At 33.7% G+C, this 21,607-nt stretch overlaps 1 protein-coding gene across 3 annotated transcripts; it reads right to left on the bottom strand.

Annotated features, from left to right (window-relative positions):
- Positions 1 to 4,597: 4,597 nt before the first annotated feature.
- LOC111428721 (uncharacterized) lies at positions 4,598 to 21,248 on the bottom strand. Of its 3 annotated transcripts, XM_023064373.2 has the most exons (7): positions 19,962 to 20,743; positions 11,246 to 11,443; positions 11,055 to 11,193; positions 10,704 to 11,003; positions 10,510 to 10,654; positions 9,748 to 9,911; positions 9,363 to 9,696 (listed from the first exon to the last, which is right to left on the bottom strand). In XM_023064373.2, the coding sequence occupies exons 2-7, from the start codon at positions 11,431 to 11,433 to the stop codon at positions 9,400 to 9,402; spliced, it is 1,233 nt and encodes a 410-aa protein (XP_022920141.1). In that variant the 5' UTR covers positions 11,434 to 11,443; positions 19,962 to 20,743; the 3' UTR covers positions 9,363 to 9,399. The 3 variants fall into 3 exon arrangements, with proteins under 3 accessions (XP_022920140.2, XP_071053806.1, XP_022920141.1); XM_023064372.2 differs by lacking the exons at positions 9,363 to 9,696; positions 9,748 to 9,911; positions 10,510 to 10,654; ... (2 more) ...; positions 11,246 to 11,443; positions 19,962 to 20,743 and adding exons at positions 4,598 to 4,940; positions 8,232 to 8,840; positions 8,888 to 9,026; positions 9,078 to 9,265; positions 21,104 to 21,248; XM_071197705.1 differs by lacking the exons at positions 9,363 to 9,696; positions 9,748 to 9,911; positions 10,510 to 10,654; ... (1 more) ...; positions 11,055 to 11,193; positions 11,246 to 11,443 and adding exons at positions 4,598 to 4,940; positions 8,232 to 8,840; positions 8,888 to 9,026; positions 9,078 to 9,265 and having other exon boundaries at positions 19,962 to 20,818.
- Between the last annotated feature and the right edge of the window lie 359 nt (positions 21,249 to 21,607).

Consider the following 21,607-nt stretch of genomic DNA (forward strand, 5'->3'; position numbering starts at 1 on the left):
ATCAATATATATATAGGTTCAGGTAGTGAAAATTATAAGAAGTATAAAAGAAGAATTATAAAAAGAAATTCTCAAAAAACGGGTTTACGTCGATTTAATTAAAATTCATTGCAACGTGCAACGCGTGTGTTTAGTGTATGTTAAATAATGGGTAATATCGATAAAATCATCGTGAACGTTTTAAGAACAAAAAATCGTTCAAATACTTTATGATTTATGTAATAGGTTAAATTTTACAGTTTTGAAACGTTTTTTTTATGCCATATGTTATATTAAAGTAACAATAAGCAATAGGTATAAAGCAACAAGAAGAACATGGTGATACATACGTCGATATCAATTTCCATTTTTTTCTATAGTATAAAGACCGCGGGATATAATTTTTTTATTACTGGGGCGGGGCGGTCTGTCAGATCGAACCATTAGGGTAATTTTTCAGGCGTTTCATATTTGCCGCAACACTTTAAATTGAAACCGTTGGAGTTTTAGTATATGACTTTTACTGGCAGTCCTCTAAATTTGTATGCTGTGGATCCATATAAGCTTTAATATAAAATTATACACAAGCAGATTTTTTTGGTTAGGTATGAATTTCTTCCCATAAATCAATACTTCTATAGACCAGTCTCACTTGGAGTATTTTAATCCAGATATGCTTTCTCCAGTTTTTTTCCACATAGAAAATTGATATTTCCAAACGATGATACCAGTTGGCTAAGAAACTTGTTATCTCACATTGGGAGAGAATAAGTTAACATGGGCAAGCATAAACAGGACTTCGAAAGCAAAAGAGGATGGAAGAAAATTTATTTTAGAATGTATCGAAGTATATCACTCTTTACCAGCTTTGTGGAATATCAAGAGTAAAGATAACAACAGAGTTAATAAAGCAAACAGTTAAAGCAAAAATTTTGAAATATAATAATAATTCTATAATATAATAATAATAATTCTAAAAAAAGTTTTAAAAGTCCAGGTAGATCACGAAGTGAAATGAACGAAGAATATGATAAGGAATACGAATTTAATTTGCAATAAAATTTTTTCTTTTAAAGTATTTACAGTAATCATCTCTGACAACATGCGATGTCGCTGACTAGACACTTATTAATATGCCAGTGTTCAACTGTTTACTATCAACGGAGCCCCTTAAAAGATCCATATGTGTATGGTTTCTTCATAATAATTGTGCAAGTAGCAATATGCTAATGCAATTACTTTGTCTAATATCCGTTTATTTACAACAGAATCCACTGTAATGTACTAAAAATTTCTTTGACACTGCAGTAATATGAGTGAGCAATTGCTATTAAATTTAGAACATTTCATTGATCATTGAATCCACATGAAATAACTTATCAGCCTCTATCTTTGGAATATGCAATTTCGAAGTACAGGTATATAACAGGTATGAACACTTACGTTAATGTACAATGCTTCTTCTTCCAGTGTTACAACCCCTGGTGGGTTTTAGCCTGCTAAATGACCAGTGAACCTCCTTTCTGTCCTCTCACCATAGAATCATCTCCACCTCTTAACTTCTATTCTTCCATCTTTTTCGCAGTCTGCCTCGCTTCGGTCCACTGGACTGCAATCTTCAATTCTCCTTGTTGTCGTCTTATCGCTCGTATCACGTGCCCCATCCATCCTACTGTATGTGGACCTATTTTTAATGAATCTCACAATATCAGCACACTGTCTATCAATTGGTCTAATTCGTGATTCATTCAGCACCCATCCTCATTTGTAAAGCTCCAAGTATTTTCCGTAAAACTTTGCGTACAAATGTTTTAAGATATTGCTCATGTGTAGTTGTACCAGGCTTCTCATCTATATGTTATCAGTGGTCTAATAAAGCTTGATTTAAGCAGTTTTGGGATCTTATTTCATTACTACATAAGTTATTCTGTGTTATCTGCATACCTAAGTAGGAGAACTGTTGTGACTCCAGATCTACATTGTTGTTCGTTGCTGTGTTCCGTTGCTGTTGTAGGTATTTGGTTGCTTCTTCGCTTATTTCTAGCCCTCTTCTGTGCGCTACGCTGGCTAATACATGAAGTTTTCTTTCAGTTCTTTCAAACTTCTACTGATAATCGCTACTTTTATGATGTCTGTTTCCAGCATTACATTGAACAGTATAGACGACAACGGATCGGATAGATGGTAGCTCTCCATCAACACTTACTGCAACCGTGGAACCGGCTAAGGTGCTCTATTAATGTGACTTATTTCATCGGTGTTCCCAATAGGAACCCTATTGAAGGCTGCATATAATAAAAAGAAAGTCAGTCTGATGCTCGCCCAGAATTTCCTCGGAATACTCAACTAATCTATTGTTTAAGACACATGATAATATCTTATATATTACATTAAGCAACGTGACTCCTTGCGTTTATTCTATTGGGATTTTAACTTACAATTAGATCTATATCGAAATTATTAATTCATATATACTCCTTCATAATACTTCCGTCCAAATTTGAGCAGTTCTAACGTTATTCAATCACTTTCTGATGCTTTGTGATTTTTTATGGTTCCAATTATATTTTTAATTTCTTCATAGCTAGTGTGTTCAATATATATTTTTCCATAGTTGCATCTTAGGTTTACAAACATTCGTACATTCTTTCAGTTACCTAAAGAATCTTCTATTCTCGTTTTTGTTGAGATATTTTACAATTTCCTGTACCTTTCTGATGAAGAGTCTCTCTCTTCTTTCTTCTACATCTTTAGACATCGTATTTTTTTTTTAATTACAGTTGCTTATATTTGGTTTGGCTTATCTGTTTTCTTCTACCTCGCCTCTCTATACTCGTCATCATATTGCTCTTCCTTTTAAATACCAAATGGGTCCTTGTGATTTCTTAATAGGAAACACACGATACTTTTTCATCTAAATCAGGGCGATTCAACTCGCGACAGATCACTGGTTCTTCTTTAATGATTGTTGATTTGAGGCTATGCAGAAGTTTTATGGCACGCGATAACTCTAGAAAAAAACGATATACTAAAGTTTTGATTATATATTTGGCAAATAAACATAATAATTTGTCGTAACCATGGAATTTTTTTCAAATACTTTTTCGGGTTTCAAATATCAATGGGGATCTTATCTAAAAAGTATTAGATGATACTGGTGTCTGTGATGGTGGAGGGTATGCAATTCTAGACATTTTCTGGCAGTTTAAAGTTTGGCCAAATACGAACACAAGGGTTTTTTAAAAAAGATAATGTGTTCCATAGTAAGATGAAATTTATCTTGCTTCAAAGAGATGGAAAAAGTGAGGGTTATGCAGAAGTCGCTAATGCGCAGTATTCTGATGTTGACGGCAATATCTGATTTACTTGATGTTCGGTCAGTTTCCGTGGTTTATAAGTTACACACCAAACCAAGCCAGCTTTCACTGAATAAATTTGGATCTTTATGTTATATTTAGTTTTGGTTGAATACCTTACTATATATGTGAAGTAAAGACAACAGTCTGCAAAATGGTTACACTTGAACTGGTTACTGATGAAGTAGTTTGGAAGTAGTAGTTGTAAAATGTCAGGAATCACGCTAATTATTAGAATATCACTTAATGAAGGAAGAATTAAAAATCTTCAATTGGATCAAGAAAACACCTATACATAATATGTACTACCGTAAGTCTAGCTTGCTAAAACGTCTGTCGATTCCAAATGTCACCAACACCAAAACCATGTGAAATCTGATTTGGATTGACATGTAAAATTGAAAATCCGAGAAAGACACTAGAAGATCCATGAGAGCCACAAAATCCTCATCATCACTCTCTAGCGGACGTTTATTGATCTGCGGTGATATTAATACAGCTTTGCCAGTCGTCCTATAATTATACAGTTTTATAAAACGTTTTTAAAGACTATAATCACAAGAGAACATGTGAACCTTTTTTGAAAAGTGATTATAATGGCTGTTTGAGTCTCTTTAACGATCTTTTTTCTTCCGTTATAAAGATCAGACTAAAACTTTGTTCAAATCATTAACATTATTTAACTACACGCTATTTTATTAAGCAATTTTCTAGTTTTCGATCATACGGTAAGTATCGCTGCTTCGTCGTACAAAAAAAAATTAATATTTTCTCGAATTAATAATTAACATTGAATACTATATCGATATAGATTTATTTCCTGCTTAATTTTAATTTTAAATTATTGAAGATTTTAAGATCGGTCTACGTTTCTAAGAATCTCCACTTTATGATTGATTTACAGTGAACTTAAAAATTGTACCGCCTTTTTTAATTGAAAGTGATTTATACGAGTTGAAGCCAGAAATGATTAATTACTTCAGACAATGATTAATAATGGTAATATAGTCTTGCTTTTGTTTCTGGTACACTTTTCTTTTAAGCACGTATTTGGCAAGTTGTTATGAAAGTTTTAGAAATAAAGATATAAGAAGCGATAGCCTATAAAAGAGGAGCTATTTAATACGAAATTGAAACCTCATTTTTGGGCTATTAATTTTCAAGGGGGCTCTATTAACCAATCATTTCAGGTGTAAATTAAATTTTTATTTAAAAGGTTTTTGATTAATGGGTTAAAATTAATGAAAGATAAAATAAAAAAATTTGGTGATGAATATTTTTTTAATGCAAGAAAATGTTTTTTTATAATAATTGTGTTTGTATAAAATTATCATCATCAATGACTTTATAATAAACTTTGCGATTCGAACGATCTTTTCTAACTTGCAAATAAAGTTTATGAAGAACAGATGGAACTTTTTCAATCCGTGCAGTCGAAGTTACGTCGTCGAAATATCTTCCTTGGTCCACGCCACATCTGTGCATATCTTTTTCAGTCCAACCTAGTGATTTAATGTACTTTAAATGATTATTAATGTCTTCCATCATTTCTTCTTTACTTGGAAGCGGAAATGTTTGTTTTAAAGATGCCACGAAAAATCGAACCTAAAAGCAATTTTTTTAATTGTTTAGTGGGTAACTTAATAGTACATATTTTGATGTAAATAAATTAATAATTATAAATTATAAAATAAAATAAATCGTAGCTTATGCAACCCAAAATTATCGTCTGTGAACTAAAACAAATAACATTTAAATAAAAATATGAAATATTAAACATAAAAGAAATTAAAATATAAGATATCCCGTTAATTAATGTGTGGCTAATTTTCTTTCCACTGTTTCTTTTATTTAAACATTTCTCTACCTCGTTTTCTGTCTTTGCCATAAAAATTTCTGTTTCATTGCTCATCTTTTTATATTTGCTCCTCTGAGGGATGTGAGATGCGAGTACATGCATTAATTAATTCTTCTGCCAGACATTTCACTTTCTTTTGCCAAATCAACAGTCTCAATTTTTTAATTTGAACACCTACTCACTTTTTCCGTGTCTACCCCTTCTGTCCTTTTGTTGTTCGTTAAAATATAGTGTCCTTTAAAAGCATTTCTCGTTCAAACCGCATACGTTGTCATTTGAGCATTGTTGATAACACGATCCATCTTTATGCATATATGCTTCCCTGAGGGCAATCTAATCTTTGAGTACATGAAGAAATGAGAAAGATTCAAACATTAACCCTGTAAATATAGTTCTTGTAGTTGATATATTGGTCAATAGATTTCTTCTTTCATCGGATACAGACCGTGACCCATCAATAAATGGTTCAGCCTTTGGCACTGTAACATCAATGTTTGACAATGCATCTATTCTTTCTTGTTACGTGGTAAGTTCCTGTATGAGTGTTTCGAATTCTTTACCTTTTTCATTAATTTTGCAGTTTTTTTTATAGAGTTACCATAAATCTTCTCTTATTTTGTTTATATGGAGATGTATGTCATCTTCTAATTGATATAGCTAGTTTATGATCTTTCAAAGATATCTTTTGATAGAATTCCGATACAGACTCATCAAGGTCGTGTTGAAGTCCACCGTTATTAATTATGAATTTTTTTCACAAACTCCCAGAAATCTTCCTGACACAGTTTAGAATTCTTGTATTGAGACAATGTCGAAGTTCTTTTCTTCCACTAGTTTGAGTAGTTCAAATATGACTGTTGAACTTCCTACTGCTTTTATTTGTCAACTATTCAGCTATGACGTTGTGGATGTTGTGTATCGATGTTCTCTACCCTTATTTTACCCTTAGCTTGTTTTGCACCAGTTTTGTGTACTTGGTCTGTTTGTGAATTAGTCATGGTCAGTATTTTCGATCAAAATTTCCATAAGCATTTTATATGTTGAACAGTGTTTTTAGTTTTTTGCACACTTTTTTTCACTGTTATTAAACGTTATACAGAGCTGTGGTCTTTCCATCTGATCACACTGGTTATGTTTATAAATTCTTCCTTCTTTTCCTGAGTCTCTTTTCTTTGAGTCTCATTCTCTGGAGACTCATTCACACTCATTCACGACTCATTCGTCGTTACAAAGTCGACAAGTTTGATCCTTAGCTTGTCCAATGTGGAAGAGATGGTATTTTAGGGACGCATAATTTTATCATTTTATTTTTTTATCATACTCTTCGCTGGTTTGTGTCCTGGAAGTGTTTTCCAGCACAAGGCTACCTTTGAGGTTTCCCATGTATTAATTACGTGGCTTTTTTGTAGTCCACAGTTGGGTTGGGGTCCAATGAGGTCCGCCTTTTCATAGCCTACAATGACTTTGTGAGTTCTCTCAGTTTACTGGTACACTCTCTGATCAGTGCGGAGTCACATGTGTAGACCTGAATTGCCTTTAGGATGGCCCCACTATCTGTGAAAATGTTTATAGACGCACCTTTCTATCTGACGGCCAGTTTAATACGGCTATTTGGTCCATTAATGGCCACACCTACTCCTGTTCCAACTGTTTTTGAGGTATCAGTGTACCAGGCAAGAGCTCTTCTTTGAAGTTGAAGCTCACCCTTCGTTCAATCATCCCAGCTTCTAAATATGACCTTATACGGCTGGTCGAAATTATATTCTGTCGGTATAAGGTCCGTTTTAATTTCAATCAAATGGTTTAGACATGAGTCCTTGAGGATTTTGAGGTGCCCTCTGAGGTTACCCTGCATCAATTTGTATGAAGAACATGTTTTCAGTGATAAGGCACATAAAACTGCCCCCTTTTGTATGCATGATCGAGATCTTACTTCTAGAACCAGTTTTGAAGTTTATGTTCTAGTCTTTTTCAAATTCCTCATACATGAATTTTTTACCCTTTGTGTTAAGCTAGCGGTGTTCATTTGCGTGATGATTTTATATTCTAGAACTTTATCTCAATCCTTTTTCTCTTATAAGTACGAAGGCTTTCATGGCCGGTGTGAATTGAACTAAAACTACCCTCTCAGGCAAAACCTGAAAGTTTCTAGTGTTGGTTCTAGTTTTAGTTCTAATTGTAGTCCTCTTTCTCTTCTTTTATTGTTTTGTGATGTCCTTCATGTCCTGTAAATTGAGATACCCTTTATCATGTTGATTTCCGGCTTTTCTTAGATCCTTAACCGTTTGAATCCCAAGCAGCGCGATTGCGCCGTTCATATTTATCCCCTGGGACTCAAATGGTTCCCTGGATCCCCTGGACTCAATGGTTATAGGAGAAAGTCAAACATTTTATCCAATAATTCCTTTTTGTAATAATACTGTTAATAACACTGGACACAGCTCGTGAGACTATACTTTGTTCCATCTTTGGCTCTTCCCGATGGGTTGCTTTTCTTGAACCAAGAAGATACCTTCACAGATTTTCATTTTATGAAATAAAATCAGTGCACCTCAATATTTTTCAGATTGTCATAAGAATGTATTTGGCAACCTTTAAATAGAAAGATTTCGAATAAAAAGTGAGCTTTCACTGTATGCATTACTTTTGATATTTGAAGTAGATAGCTAGATTTTGTATTGCACGGAGTGAAATATTAGTTGATGGTATTGCAAATAATTAACATTTCAAAGAGACTAACAGTGCAGAACCACAAAAGACAACTTTTTCTGGTTAAATCTTTAGTAATATTATTGAATATCTTGCCTCGATACCACTTGTTGTTGCTGGAGCTACCATTTGGTCAATTATTGTTGTATAGTTTTTAGTCATGTTACTGTGCAAGAATTCCGAACTCATTTCCGATTTTTAATTGTTCGTTGCAATTATATTAGTTATTATCTTTATAGTGGTTGATTGATAGATACCCAAAAGGCAATTACAAATAAAGTATAAAATTGTGTGTATCAAAATATAAATTTAAAAAGTCATTTCCTTACTTGAGTTTCTGTTACTGGAACAACACAACATTCCCAAGTAATTCCAATAAAACCCATCGTAGGATATTCAACATTGATCACACTTTTATACAAGTACTTCACCCAACGATTATCAATTTTAATTCCACATCTTTCACTTAAAAATGGAAATTTATATAAATACCCTGTGCAGTAAATGATAACATCAACATTTTCATTGGTTCCATCAACAAATATAACCCCATCTTCATAAATTTCTTTCACTAAAGGTTTTAAGTTTAACGTTTTAGACAGCTTAAACAAATTTTCTTTATTAAAGCTGATGATAACTTTTTCGGCAACCTTTTCGACTTTTTCGGCTATATCAACTCCAGATGCCCCGGCACCAATAATCAGGACTTTTTTATCTTTAAAGATATCCGGCGTTCTGTATACACTACTATGGAGTTGTTTCCCATTAAATTTTTCTTTTCCAGGAATATTTGGATATCTCGGGGAATGATAATGTCCATTACAAACCATAACAGCGTCGTATTCTTTAGTTTGGATCATTTTGGTTTTTAAATCTTTTATTGTTATTTCCCATTTGGTTGAGTTAGTCGGTTCCACTTTAATTACTTGGCTAAAAAACTAAAAATTTAATGTAATAATTAAGATGTTAAGAAATTAAAATGTACCTTAATGTGGGGTAGTAAATTAAAATGTTTTGTGTAATCTTGGAAATATTTAAGAACTCTTTCTTGGGGTAAATAAGATGGTGGATGATCCGGGTATGGAAATTCGTTTAGAGTCATTAAATCTTTCGGTAAATTCGTACTGAAATAAATTATTTTTGAATTATTTAATTTGAATTAAATTTAAACTTACGTTAAATCTTTATACATAACTGTATGTATAGGAATTCCATCTTCATCAATTCCATATTGATCTGAATAATTCCAAACACCTCCAATTAGACCGGTTTGTTCGAAAACATCCACAAAGTAATTTTCTGCCATACAATGTTTTAAGCTGGTTAACCCAGATAATCCAGCTCCAATTATAGCGACTTTCATCTAAAGACAAATATTGAGATTTAATTATCTTAAGTATTAAATCGTGAAGGATTTAATGCTTAATGGATTAAATGTGGTTGGGTTAAATCAAAAAGGATTTAACATGCAATTTATTTATTTAAAAAAGGAATTTTTTAACAATTTAGTTGTATAAAATTTTCATTATCGACAAATTCGAAACAATCAGCAATGTTTCTGTCGGCTCTAACTCTAGCGAACAACTTGTGTATGGCCTTTGGTAGAGGTTCAACCTTTGCCATTGTCGCGATATCTTCGCAGTACGCTTCCTGACCTCCTCCTAATTTATGAATTTCGCTTGGTCTCCCGCCTGATTTCACCTTACGGTCCATTTCATTAAGAATGTCTTGCTTCATTTCATCTTTTGATGGAATAGTAAAATTGTTTAACAAATATGAAATGTAGAATCTCGCCTAAAATAAAAAATAAATCGGTTTATAATGAAATTTATTGTTATTAATTACCTGTAAATCATAAACTGGGAAATGAGTTACTAAAGATGTAAAACCAATGAAACCCATGGTTGGATGAGATATGTTGATGATGTGCTTATAGAGATATTGAATCCAACGATTTTTAACAACAATGTCGCATTTTTCGGATAAGAAGGGAAAAATTAATTGATATCCTAAAAGATTAATAAATTATATGATTAATATCTTAATACAAATTTCAGTTAAAATGCAATATACAACAATATATTTCCATAGAAACCAAGTACCTACTTACTTTGTCCCACATAAATGCAACATGTCTGAATATTTCTAGTTCTAGGTCTTATGTTAGTTATAGTGACAGTAGTAGATAGGGTTAGTTAACATAAGATATCACTATGTTGCATATTTTTATTGAAATAAAACTAGAACTAACACTAGACCTAGAACTAGAATCATTCGGGTTTAGCAGTCTTGAGAGACGTGTGGCTAAATCCGAATGTTTCTAGTTCTCGGTAACTAACAGAACTAACACTAATACTAGAATTCTAACATTGCACTAGCACTATCACTAGAACTAACAGAAGACCTAGAACTAGAATCATTCGGGTTTAGCCGTCTTGAGAGACGTGTGGCTAAACCCGAATGTTTCTAGTTCTAAGTCTTGTGTTAGTTCTAGTTTAGTTAGTATTAGTTATGTGGGACAGTGCAAGTACATAGTAGATTCGTAACTATGTTTACTGCATTCATATATTGCAAGTTATATGAAATTCCCAATATAATTAATATTACCTGTTGCACAAACGATAGCATCGAACTCCTCAACAGAATCGTCAATGAAAACAGCGTTTTTTCCCACGAATCTTTTAACCACATTCTTTTGGATTACTTGGGATGATGTTTTAATAGGCATATTAAATTTGTGGCTAAGAACAACCTAAAATCCGACATATAAAAGGATGAACTTTATTAAATTTTGCAAATACTTTATTAGCAACAGCAGCAATTTTTGCTGCTATATCAGTTCCAGAAGATCCAGCTCCGATTACTAAAACGTTTTGCCCTTTATATTCATCGGGAGTTCGATAAATATTGCTATGAATAATATTCCCGGTGAAAGTATCAATTCCGACAATATCCGGCATAAAAATCTTGAAATTACTTCCAACACACACCATAACTGCATCAAATTCCAAGATTTCTTGTACTTTACTTTTTATGTCTTCAACAGTGAGCTTCCAACGGTTATTTTCAATGGGTTCCACCAAAACAACACGTTTATAAAACTAAAATTAATTTATCTCAATGATTTTTTATAATAAATATTAATTAATTACCTTAACACTTGGTAAAATGTTAAATTGTTGCACAAACCCCTTAATATATTCAGTAACTTTAGGTTGGGGTAAATAAGATTGAATTTGTTTCGGATAAGGATATCCGGGATAACTCATAATCTCCTTCGGCTGATTAGTTCTAAAAAAATCGAAACTATATTTAAAGTGCTTTTGTAGATGTGTTTACGTACACAAGATCTTTGTACATGACACTGTGAAGACGAACACCTTCCTCATCCACTCCCACACGTTCATTGTAATTCCAAACACCACCGACTCTTCCTGTCTGCTCGAAAACGGTACAATCAAAACCGTTTGCTCTCGCATATCTGGCACTCGCCAAACCGGATGGACCCGCTCCAATCACAGCTACTTTCATGGTTAGGATTCTATTAAATAAGTCCAAAATGATTGATTCAAATACTATTTATATGTTTCTGTTCCAACCTTAATTGTATAATTATAGTTTTCAAGAAATTCTAAGATATGAGAAGTTCTTTACGTGCTTAAAGACGATTCGCGTGATATTAAACAATTTGTAAAATGTTGCGCATTTCTTTCATTGCAATAAAATCGTGTATGAGTAATTGTTTTTAAATAGTAAGTTTCAGTAGTTTAAATGAATCGAATTGATCACGTCGTGCTTTCAAATGTGGCACATCTTCTTCTAAATTGAGAAGGTTCGTGTCTATTTAAACGCAATAATTTGTTGTTTTATTTCAAAACACGTTATTTGATATAAATGAAATTATTTGAAAAGATGTTATTTTTAGAGACCTAAGTAAAAAGATGAGTAGTAAGAGATAAACTTGCATATCTTCAATATTTTTTTTTTTTTTACTTTATTAACATTAATTAATAATTAATGTTAGTCTTTTATTGAACTCCAAATGTCTTTCAATTCGATTTTGCCAAATATTGCTTAAAAACTGTTATCACAAGATAACCCTTCTGCAGAACTAAACTCAGCTAGAAAACTGTTGAAAATATATCAAACCATCTAGCAGCAGATTGAAAAAGTCAACCAATCTGCCGATATTTCGCAGTTTTGGACAATATGTTCAATGGTCTAGATTTCTCTACCACAATCACACGTAGTGTCCAGGCTTTGTTCCATTTCTGGAACATAGTGAGTCTCTGCATAAACCATGCCTTGTTCGAATCTTGTTAGCGATTTTCCAGATGCAACGACCCAGTTCTAAGTTAAAGTTCTTATTGTGTAGAGTCTTAGCTGTCCTTATCGCAGAGTGTCTAGATTTGAGCCTGGTGGATGAGATTGCTTGGTTGTTGTTGTGGATTGGGAGTTGTCCATCGTCAATATTTTTGGTATTCTCGGGCCAAAGCGTCCTATCTTCTCAACTTTGCAGTGGAATGGTCTCAGCGCAGAAAGCCAGAGTATACAAGTAATCTTTAATCAGCCAGTGATTGTTCGTATGCTGGAGTTTAATTGAGCATCTAAGCTGTCATAAATGATTATGTAGACCATACAGCATATAACCATAATGAATGTTGGGGAGCACCAAACAATAACTGAGAATGTGTCGATTTTGAAGCTCTGCGTTACATAATAACTTTTTCTCAACAGATCTGTCAGGATTTTTGACTTTTGACAAAACAGTTAAACTCTCTTTACGTTGACATAACACCATCAATAAGACCAAAACAAGAAATATTACACTTAGAATTATATGTAATGCAAATTTTCTTTCTTTTTTCATTCGATTAAGCTGGTAAATCCTAACATTCGATATTGATTAAAGGTTTTAATAGAAACTTGAATATCTTCGATAATTTAATTTACTAACTCGAAGTACTTTAGTTATATCTTCAAGGAAAGCTTAAATAATGATTCAAAGGTGATATGAAGTTTCAATTGAATTTCTATAAAACCATCAAATCCGGTTACTTAAAAGATCTTGGTTGTTCTGCGGTCAGCGAACGTAAAAAAGTCGTAATTTAGTATCATTCGTGTGATTTATAGAGGTCAGATGGTAGATAAAGGAGTTATAAAGGAGTTATTACTAGTATCTGAGAGTTATTGGATTTGCGAGGTTTGAAATAAAAATGTTGGAGGTTATTTATTACACTTTTATACGTATTGTTGCGAAGGGACGTTTGTTTTCTACACTCTCTGTACATGACGTTTACGTTTCTGGTTTGATCGGGCGTATAAAACAAATTGTGAAACGATTATGAAAGAATACGAAAATTTCCTTTCGAAAGGATTCTGAAAGGATAATCATTCTTTTTAAAGTTAACAATAAAATTATTGAATGCTACTGAAGTAGGAAGGTCGAAGTAGCCGATGGGGACTAATCGAACGTTTTCAGTGGCACCGTTCGTCTGTCAGAGTTGATTCTTAATGGTAACGGGGCGATCCTTTGTGTTTTAGTCGAAGATTGATCGTCCTGTATATCGGTTTCAATGTAATTAACGTACATGGACATCGTGTTACCGATTAATCGTGCCGGAATCAATAACGGACGCCAACCTTCGGGCTGGATTTAATAGCGACAAAGGGAACGCGCCTCCAGAGTATAATAGGAAGCGTGATCTACGTGCTCCGTTTCAAAAAAGGAAACATTAAGAATCTTTACAGTCTGTATGAACTGTTTCTGCCATAATAAATTGATGCAATATTTTAGATGATTATTACATTATCATCAAGACATTCACTTTAAATTAGAATGTTCAAAGATCTTGAAAACGAATGAATACAAAAAAAAGATTTAGCTACTGGTTTGTATAGTTTTCCATAGGGGGTAATCGTTTAGTTACAAGATATACGAAGATGTTAAGTCTTCGTACAACGGCAAAGATAATGGAACGAACGAACACGGTTAGCAGCAAAAGCAGACGATGGTAGGTAGGTGTAGATGAGTCCACAATAAAAGTTTATTAAACCACGTGCAGCGATAGTAATCCATTAGTTCGATTTCTTGTTCCACGAAGCTGACGGCCTGAGAGACGTCGGAGAAATTGATTAGGACGCCGGGTCTCGAGGAATCTACGAGGCCATCACTCAATGCTGATGTTATCTGTGTTGATCAATCATCGTAACCGATAGCCGGTGGTGAGCGGCGTCCTCTCTCACAATCGATGAGCGCTATATGAATATATACGAGTATGTATGTTGAAAATGCCGACGGTCATTATTTTAAATAGAAGAATTTTCATTGTTGAAATTACGAAACTAAGACCTACTTTTGAAAAAAATTGTAATAAAATCTGAATAATAAATATTTTTCTGGAAATAGTGTAAATTCCTGGATTGCAACGGAAAGTTGTACATATCTTGTATCAAATACTTACTACTTTGTATGTCTAATGTCTAAGAATCTAAAAGTGAACAACGAGAACCAACAGAAACTCACAATCTAAGTAAGCCATCATTGTCAACTTCGAATTTTGTCCCAAATCGGAGTTTTTACTATACACCTCTTGGGTTAGATACTATGAATCCATTTTCATTACAACCTGAAATTGTTTATGGAATGTTAGATCAATAATCAGAATTTGAACTGAAAATCTTAACCCGCTTGCTACTGAATTCAAATTCATCTTCGTTCAAACCTTCTTCAAGGATAGTTAATACATCCATCAAAATTTCGGGGTCTAATTCTTGTATGATTCTTATCATATGCTTCGTATATGAGAAAGTAAAAACATATTGAATACTTAAAGCAGCCCCCTTAAAAATGTAAGTATTTGTGGTCTAAAATCAAGAGTTGGGAATTCTCAAAATTAGTCTTCAATCCCATATCTCACCATGCGAACAAGAATCATTTGCGTGAGAGATAATCATGTGTGTTTCAACATGTACTAGATTATAAAGTCTATTTAGCATTTATTATCTTGCCATCCAGTGAATAAACTTTAGATTGCTTACTATAACCTTAAAAACTTAAAAAATATTACGTGGTAGAACATTTTTAAAGTGCCAATAAACTTCTACATTAGAATAACAGTTCCTGATGGTCTCCAAGCTTCAATCTTATTGTCACAGTTGTTTACGTGCTGAACAACCTCAGCAACATGGTGAATCTTCTAATAATTTCAAAAATAGGAAAAATTTGGGATGTAGACTACATGCTACTAATGAAAGACTAGATACTGTTAATGGAAGACTAGATACTGTTAATGGAAAACTATATACTGTTAATGGAAGGCTAGATACTGTTAATAGAAGACTATATACTGTTACTTGAAGACTAGATACTGCCAATAGATGACCAGATACTGCTAACAGAAGACTATAGTGCTTTCAGAAGACTAGATACTACTTGCAGACGACTAAATATTTTGACAGAGAACTCAATACTGCTAATATGAGACTATATGCTGCTAATGGAAGACTAGCTAATATTAATGGTAGACTAGAAAGCTAACTAGCTGATGGATATTTCTAATAAAAGACTGTAGAGCTTTCAAAAACTACATATAGCTTACAGAAATTCTGATGCTGATGTCAGAACTAACTGTATGTAGACTACTAGGTACTGTGTAATAAAATTATTTATCCTCATAAAAAGTTGTCATAATTAAATTATTTTCTGCGTATTATAGTAGCCTAACCCACTATAACAATATGTACGTTTCCTTATGAGAAAAGTACCTACTGCTTATGGAACACTAAATATTGCTTGCGGAAGACTAAAGCTGCTGGTAGAAGACTGAATTATGCTAATAGAAGATAGATACCTTCAATGAAAGGATAGTTATTACCAATAGCAGACTAGATAATGCTAATACAAGCTTTTATTCTGTTTGAAATAAAAACTAATTCGGTAGTGTAAGCAAAAACTAAATGTTGCTGATGATAGAAGACGATATATATCGCTTGCAGAATGCCACTTACTGCATGTAGATTCGAGAAGTATAGATGGTAAATTTTATCCAAACATTTTTAAAAATGATTCCCTAAGCCAAATACCTTTGGAATAACTTGTGTCAAAATTACATCTGAATTAAATGAACGCTATGAATTTCCTTTAATCGTCTACTGAGAAAAATAAAGAAAGAAGTAGCCTTTCTTTGCTTGTTTTATTACCACATTAACCTGCAATAAAATTTTCTACTCCGGCCAGTTGTTAAATTATAACCCGTGTATGTGATACGAAGCAATTGTAGGGAGAAGACATGAAATTTCTTGTTTACTATGTGTTTTGATTTTGGACATCACAAGAAGAAATATGGGAAATCTGGTCGAACAATAGTTGCGGCTAACATAAAAATAGAGTAAATAAATAGAATAAATAACTATAGTTGTTCTTGTTTCTAATAAGTACGTTGACTCTGTAGATTTGAAGTTTTTTGTATCGCAAAATTTAAATTGTTTGAAAAACCACGGTACGATAGGAAGTATAGAATAAATTGTGTTCGACAAGGTTGAAACGCCGTTTAAAGTTATTCCTATGGGAAAGTTTGTTATTAGCTATTTGAATATAATTGCGCAAAACATCCCTACATCAAGACAAGATTGGCATTCAACGCCATATAAATATGAAGGAACCTCATTATTTTTAACCCTTTCCTGACGGTACTTTAAAGTACCGGTAGTTTTAAACACTCATTTTAAAGTGTAGTCATCTATTCGGCAGATTTAGAGCTGTGGGTACTTTCTACCATCCGCACTGTACGGTTTTTAGGTATATTTAAATTTATTCATTCAGATGTGCTGAATTTTGTTGTTAAAAAAGGTATCTCTTTGACAAATGGTTAATAGGTGTGATAAGTAAGCAGTGTTTATGTATTGCAATTACAATTTTCAAATATTTCTTATTTTTATCCCGAAAAAAGTTACATTTCGTGTTTGGTAGGTAAAAGTACCGTCAGGATAATAACAGGTACAATATTGAGATTGATGTAAAAACGAGCCAAGCGAATACAGATACGTTTTGGTACTTGAACAAATTACAAATCAAAACAAAGTACCAAATTAGAAAATCTCCCGTTGGATAACAGACAGACATAGAAGATGACATTGTTATTACTAATGCTAGTGAGGTACGTATGCTGGAAAGTAACACTGAAGTAGTAGAAATACGTGACAAAGGGCCCAAGAAGAATTATTCTAAGAACAATACGGATAAATAAGATTCGTCCGTATTTTGAAACACTTAACCGTCAGTTCTACAGTTATTATCATTCGACTAGGCACTTGGCTGTGGATGAATCCATGATAATCTTCAAAGGGAGGTCAAGTATGAAACAATGCAATCCCATGAAGCCCATAAAAAGGGGCACTTCGCTTACGCGTTTTTTAAATTGATAAAGTGAGTTAAAATGCAAAGGTTGGTAACGTTACCAGATTCAAAACCATCAAAACACAATTCAATAATTCGAATCTAAAATCGCTCAAAATCTTCCAGATTCGGATAAAATAGATGTAACATGAAATAGTCTTTCCGTTTTGAACATATTTTTAAACGTAAAACAAAAACTAGAACTAATACAAGCACTATCACTAGAACTAACACTAGACCTAGAAACTTTCAGGTTCGCTTCGAAATTGTTTTCTGAGGAAGGTTACAACATGGCATTTGAAACGTCAAATATTTTTTCAAAAAACGGCTTAACCCGAAAGTTTCTAGTTCTAGGTCTAGTGTTGGTTGTAGTAATAGTGCTAGTGTTAGTTTTATTATCACCGTCCGTGAAAACCTTCGTATTTATATGGTTTTAAACGGTTTTAAATAAATTAAGAGTGAATGAAAAATTATAATTATCTGTCAACATGAAATGAGGTTAAGATTGTCTCTCGGGTAAAACTTTGTCCCAATTTTTCCTTCGTCAAATAAGAAAGTTAGGGTAAGAAGTGATTGCGTTCTGCTACCTGTAGGTTGTCTTTCAGGTGCGTTTCTTTTACAGACGCTGGCAGATATTGACGGACGAAAACTCGGAATCAGATAACCCAAGGTTAGCTCTTTTCGAATATGTAAACCATTTGTTGAATTTCCTTCTGATAACGGCTGCACAAGGCCTTAAAGTGGGACAATTTGAGGTAATTTGAATGCAGTGCGACGTTTCTTATTTTTTTGGCTCTCATTATCAACATATTGCATGAATCGGTTTAAGATAGAGAAAAGACGAAGCTTTCCAGCCATGTGCTTAGTTTTTCGCTATCTTTCTAGATAACGAAGATATGGGCCTGAGAAATAGGTGGAAATATAAGGGAAAAAGTTTGTTGCTGAGCGGTTTGTTGCTATCGTCTCGACGGTAAGTTATCTATAAGTAAGTATTTGTGCATTTGACGAAATGGATGAAAAACGGAATTAAGTAATTTAACCAGTTATTTACTAAAATGCTAGATATTCTTGTAGTTCGTAAAATCGTTTAGAAATCGCGATATTCTCTTTTCCTCATTAGTAAAGGTTGTATTATGTTAAGTAGATGAAGAGAGATTGTCGAGATCAAGTGACATAGATTTAAAGTGGAGGTAAAACTTAATCAATTGACGATTTGTAACAACAGGTGAGAGCGTGTCGTGCGAGCAAGAGCTCACCATTATACCTGACCGGCAAAGATCACTCACAAATCCCATTGTCTACCGGTACACGTTTGGGTCGTTTATGTTGGCAGAGGTCAAACCGAGAGAACCCGTTTTCGCGAATCAATCGAAAATCTTAATTAAACGCGAAGGTTCGCCGCGCGAGCAACGACGAAAAGAGGCGCACTACACAAAGAGGTGGTTGCATGCGAGCACGAAGAGCAGAGGAGCAGCAGCCAGGCACGGAGTGTAAGTTAAGAAGAAGAGGGAAGAAGAAGTCTGTGTAGAGAGCAGCTCGCACAGTTACAATAACCGGTGAGAATCGGGTGTAATATCGCACCCGCTCGTGGAATACCCGGGCAGGTGTTGTCCCTGTCAGATCTAGCGATAATTTGAGTTACAGACTCGGAAACGGTCGCGACCGACTGCAGCACCGTGCTTTCTGAATTAATTTCCCATTCCCGGGTACACGATTCCAGATACAATGCCCGTTCGCGTTTAAATTTATTTCAATTGTACCGTTACGCGCCGATTTGTCCGCCGATTTATTACGTTTTATACCCCGCGGCACGTATTTTTCACCAAATATGAACGCGTTCATTACTTACCACCGCTCTTGGGATCAGATCCCCAGCTTCAACTTTACCAATACGGACTTAAACCGGCATTTCTTTAACATGTCCCCAACGGCTTTTAAAGCTCATAAACCATCTTATAAAGAATCTCGTTAAAATCAGATTTATATTCATTTTCAAAAATCTAACAATCATACTAATCTAAGAAACCATAATAAATTTTATAAATATAGGGTGTAATGTTAAGGTAATTTCTGAAGAAGTTTAAATCGATGTATGTATACGCATTAAAACTTATGGGTTTGCAATATGTCTCACGTTACTTCTCACATAAATTACGATCTCTCCACGTGATTTATACTTTTAATTAAGATTTTCATCTATCGACCGAGCCCTACGTTCTCTAGCAGCCCGAATGATCGTCCAGAACGCGTACGTATCGGGTTTCGGATTGAAATATGCGCGGAATTGGATAAGGATTGTATAAGAAGGAATTTTGCTTACATTGTTTTCCAACTCGAATCGACTTGTTATTTCTTACACTAACCAAAGAAATAAAAATAAAATAAAGTAATAAGAAAAAAGAAAACAAAGAAAACGTTCAGTCAGGTATGGGGGATATATAAAGAGAGGTAATTGACAAAATGGGTAACATCGTGAATACGCCATCGGTAACCGAAAAAAAAATCCCGATCATGGCATACCCAAGCATGTTGTATTCAAAACGGCGCGTATACGTCTTCCATAGACATAATTATTCCGGCTTCCTTGTACAGGACCGTACCGCGTATTGCGAAAGCTCGATAAACAAACTGAATTTAACATGCAAATATATGAAAAGCTTACCTTTTGTTCTGTTGTACTACACGCACGGTGAACACCAAGTATGAATCCTCGTGGTAAAAAGAAGGCTTATATAGAAACTCCAGCAGGAAATTACTATCTTACTTGCGGCCGAGAAGCATTGTTTTTGAGCTTCAAGTCTATTTGTTTCATTTCTTATCGAAGAAAATAGACTTATGGTGTGTAAATAGATTAAGAATTCTTATTTTTCACTATGATAAAAACAAGTTTTGATTGTCTTCATTGTTAGACGAAATAGAACAGGAAGACGTTAAACCACAACAAATTTTTAAAAAAATATTGTTATAATGAGCATTTTGAAACAATTTTAAAAACAAATTTTGTAATCCACTCCTGTTTGGGTACGGTAGGAACTCGAGTTAGAGGAATATAGCAGGGATGAGTAAAGAGAGGCTGTTCTGTACGGGTCACATGTCAGCGGGAGTCACGTCCCAAAATATGGATTACACGGCACGTATGTACGAAGAAGTTACGTCGTCCTGTACTACGATCTGTCTATGGAGACTCGGAGAGTTTGGTTTCATCCGTGGTCTGGATCCATGATTCGCTCTCATACGGTGTTCTTTTAACGTGCTGCCCTCGAAGACGTGCCTCATTCGGCGAAATACCGTTAACCAGAAGAAGAAGAACGAGGACGAAGGGAAGCGAAAAAAACCTCTCAATCGAATCGTGTGTATCCGAAGCACTTTAATCGTTTCTCACCGAACGGTTTTTGGGTTGGACCAATTGAAGACGTACATATATTCATTCGACGAATTCGAAAATCGTTTTGGATTTTACCACATCAAGAAAAGAAACCAATTTGATTTATTAAAAGAAACTACAATAAAAAGTTATTAGTACTTTTTTTATTAATTACTTTCTTACCTGTCTTAAATAAAATTAAAACTCAAACTAAAAATAAACACTATTTATTTAAATTTCGATTTTTTTTATTAAAAATTTTTTTTTAAATAGATAGATATCTATAATAAAAATTTCACGAATATCCGATAGATGTCAGCAGAAACCACGATAACGTATTTTATGTATAAGTAGGTCGCGATAACGAAAATTTGTTTACTTCAGATTACTTCCTATGTGGTTCAGAAAATTATGTATTCACATAGATATATAGAACGTACCTTGTTATTTCCGGAGCGGCTATTGATTTATTTCTATTATAACACTATCACATTGACCGAAACGTAGCCACATTACTAACGTTAACTGATCGTTCTCATGTTCTAACAATGTAACACTTCACGTCATTGGTTTGCCTATTTGTAGATATGCATTTGAATTGTTATCTTTCATGTTATTTAATAAGAATGCACTAATTATTTTAAAATTTGCTGATATGAAGTAATTCTTTACCGAAAAATTGTTGCAAATAATAGAACAAATGTTCAAAAAGAAATTTGAGAGTATTATATTTTAATGTATTTGTTAACTTTGATACCAACAAATCACAAAAGTTCATCAGCTATAGTCAATATATAAGAATTCCACCTATAAACAATATAATTCGGTTTATACTTAATGAGTAATCCGTAGAAAATATCATAACTCCAGAAAGTGTGACATGAAGGGAGAAAATTCTAATATTGACTTTAGATGTGCAGTGTAATGAAAAATAAGCTTATTTC

This window comes from Onthophagus taurus, chromosome 7 (genome assembly GCF_036711975.1).
Source record: "Onthophagus taurus isolate NC chromosome 7, IU_Otau_3.0, whole genome shotgun sequence".
NCBI classification, from domain to species: domain Eukaryota; kingdom Metazoa; phylum Arthropoda; class Insecta; order Coleoptera; family Scarabaeidae; genus Onthophagus; species Onthophagus taurus.

What these genes read in the sequence shown, in the direction of transcription:
- LOC111428721 (XM_023064372.2), bottom strand. Translation starts at nt 9,265, where the DNA reads ATGAAAGTCGCTATAATTGGAGCTGGATTATCTGGGTTAACCAGCTTA. An exon ending in GTTATGTATAAAGATTTAAC is followed by an intron (nt 9,027 to 9,077) that starts GTAAGTTTAAAT and finishes AATTTATTTCAG; the next exon opens with TACGAATTTACCGAAAGATT. An exon ending in TTCCAGTAACAGAAACTCAA is followed by an intron (nt 4,941 to 8,231) that starts GTAAGGAAATGA and finishes AATTGCTTTTAG; the next exon opens with GTTCGATTTTTCGTGGCATC.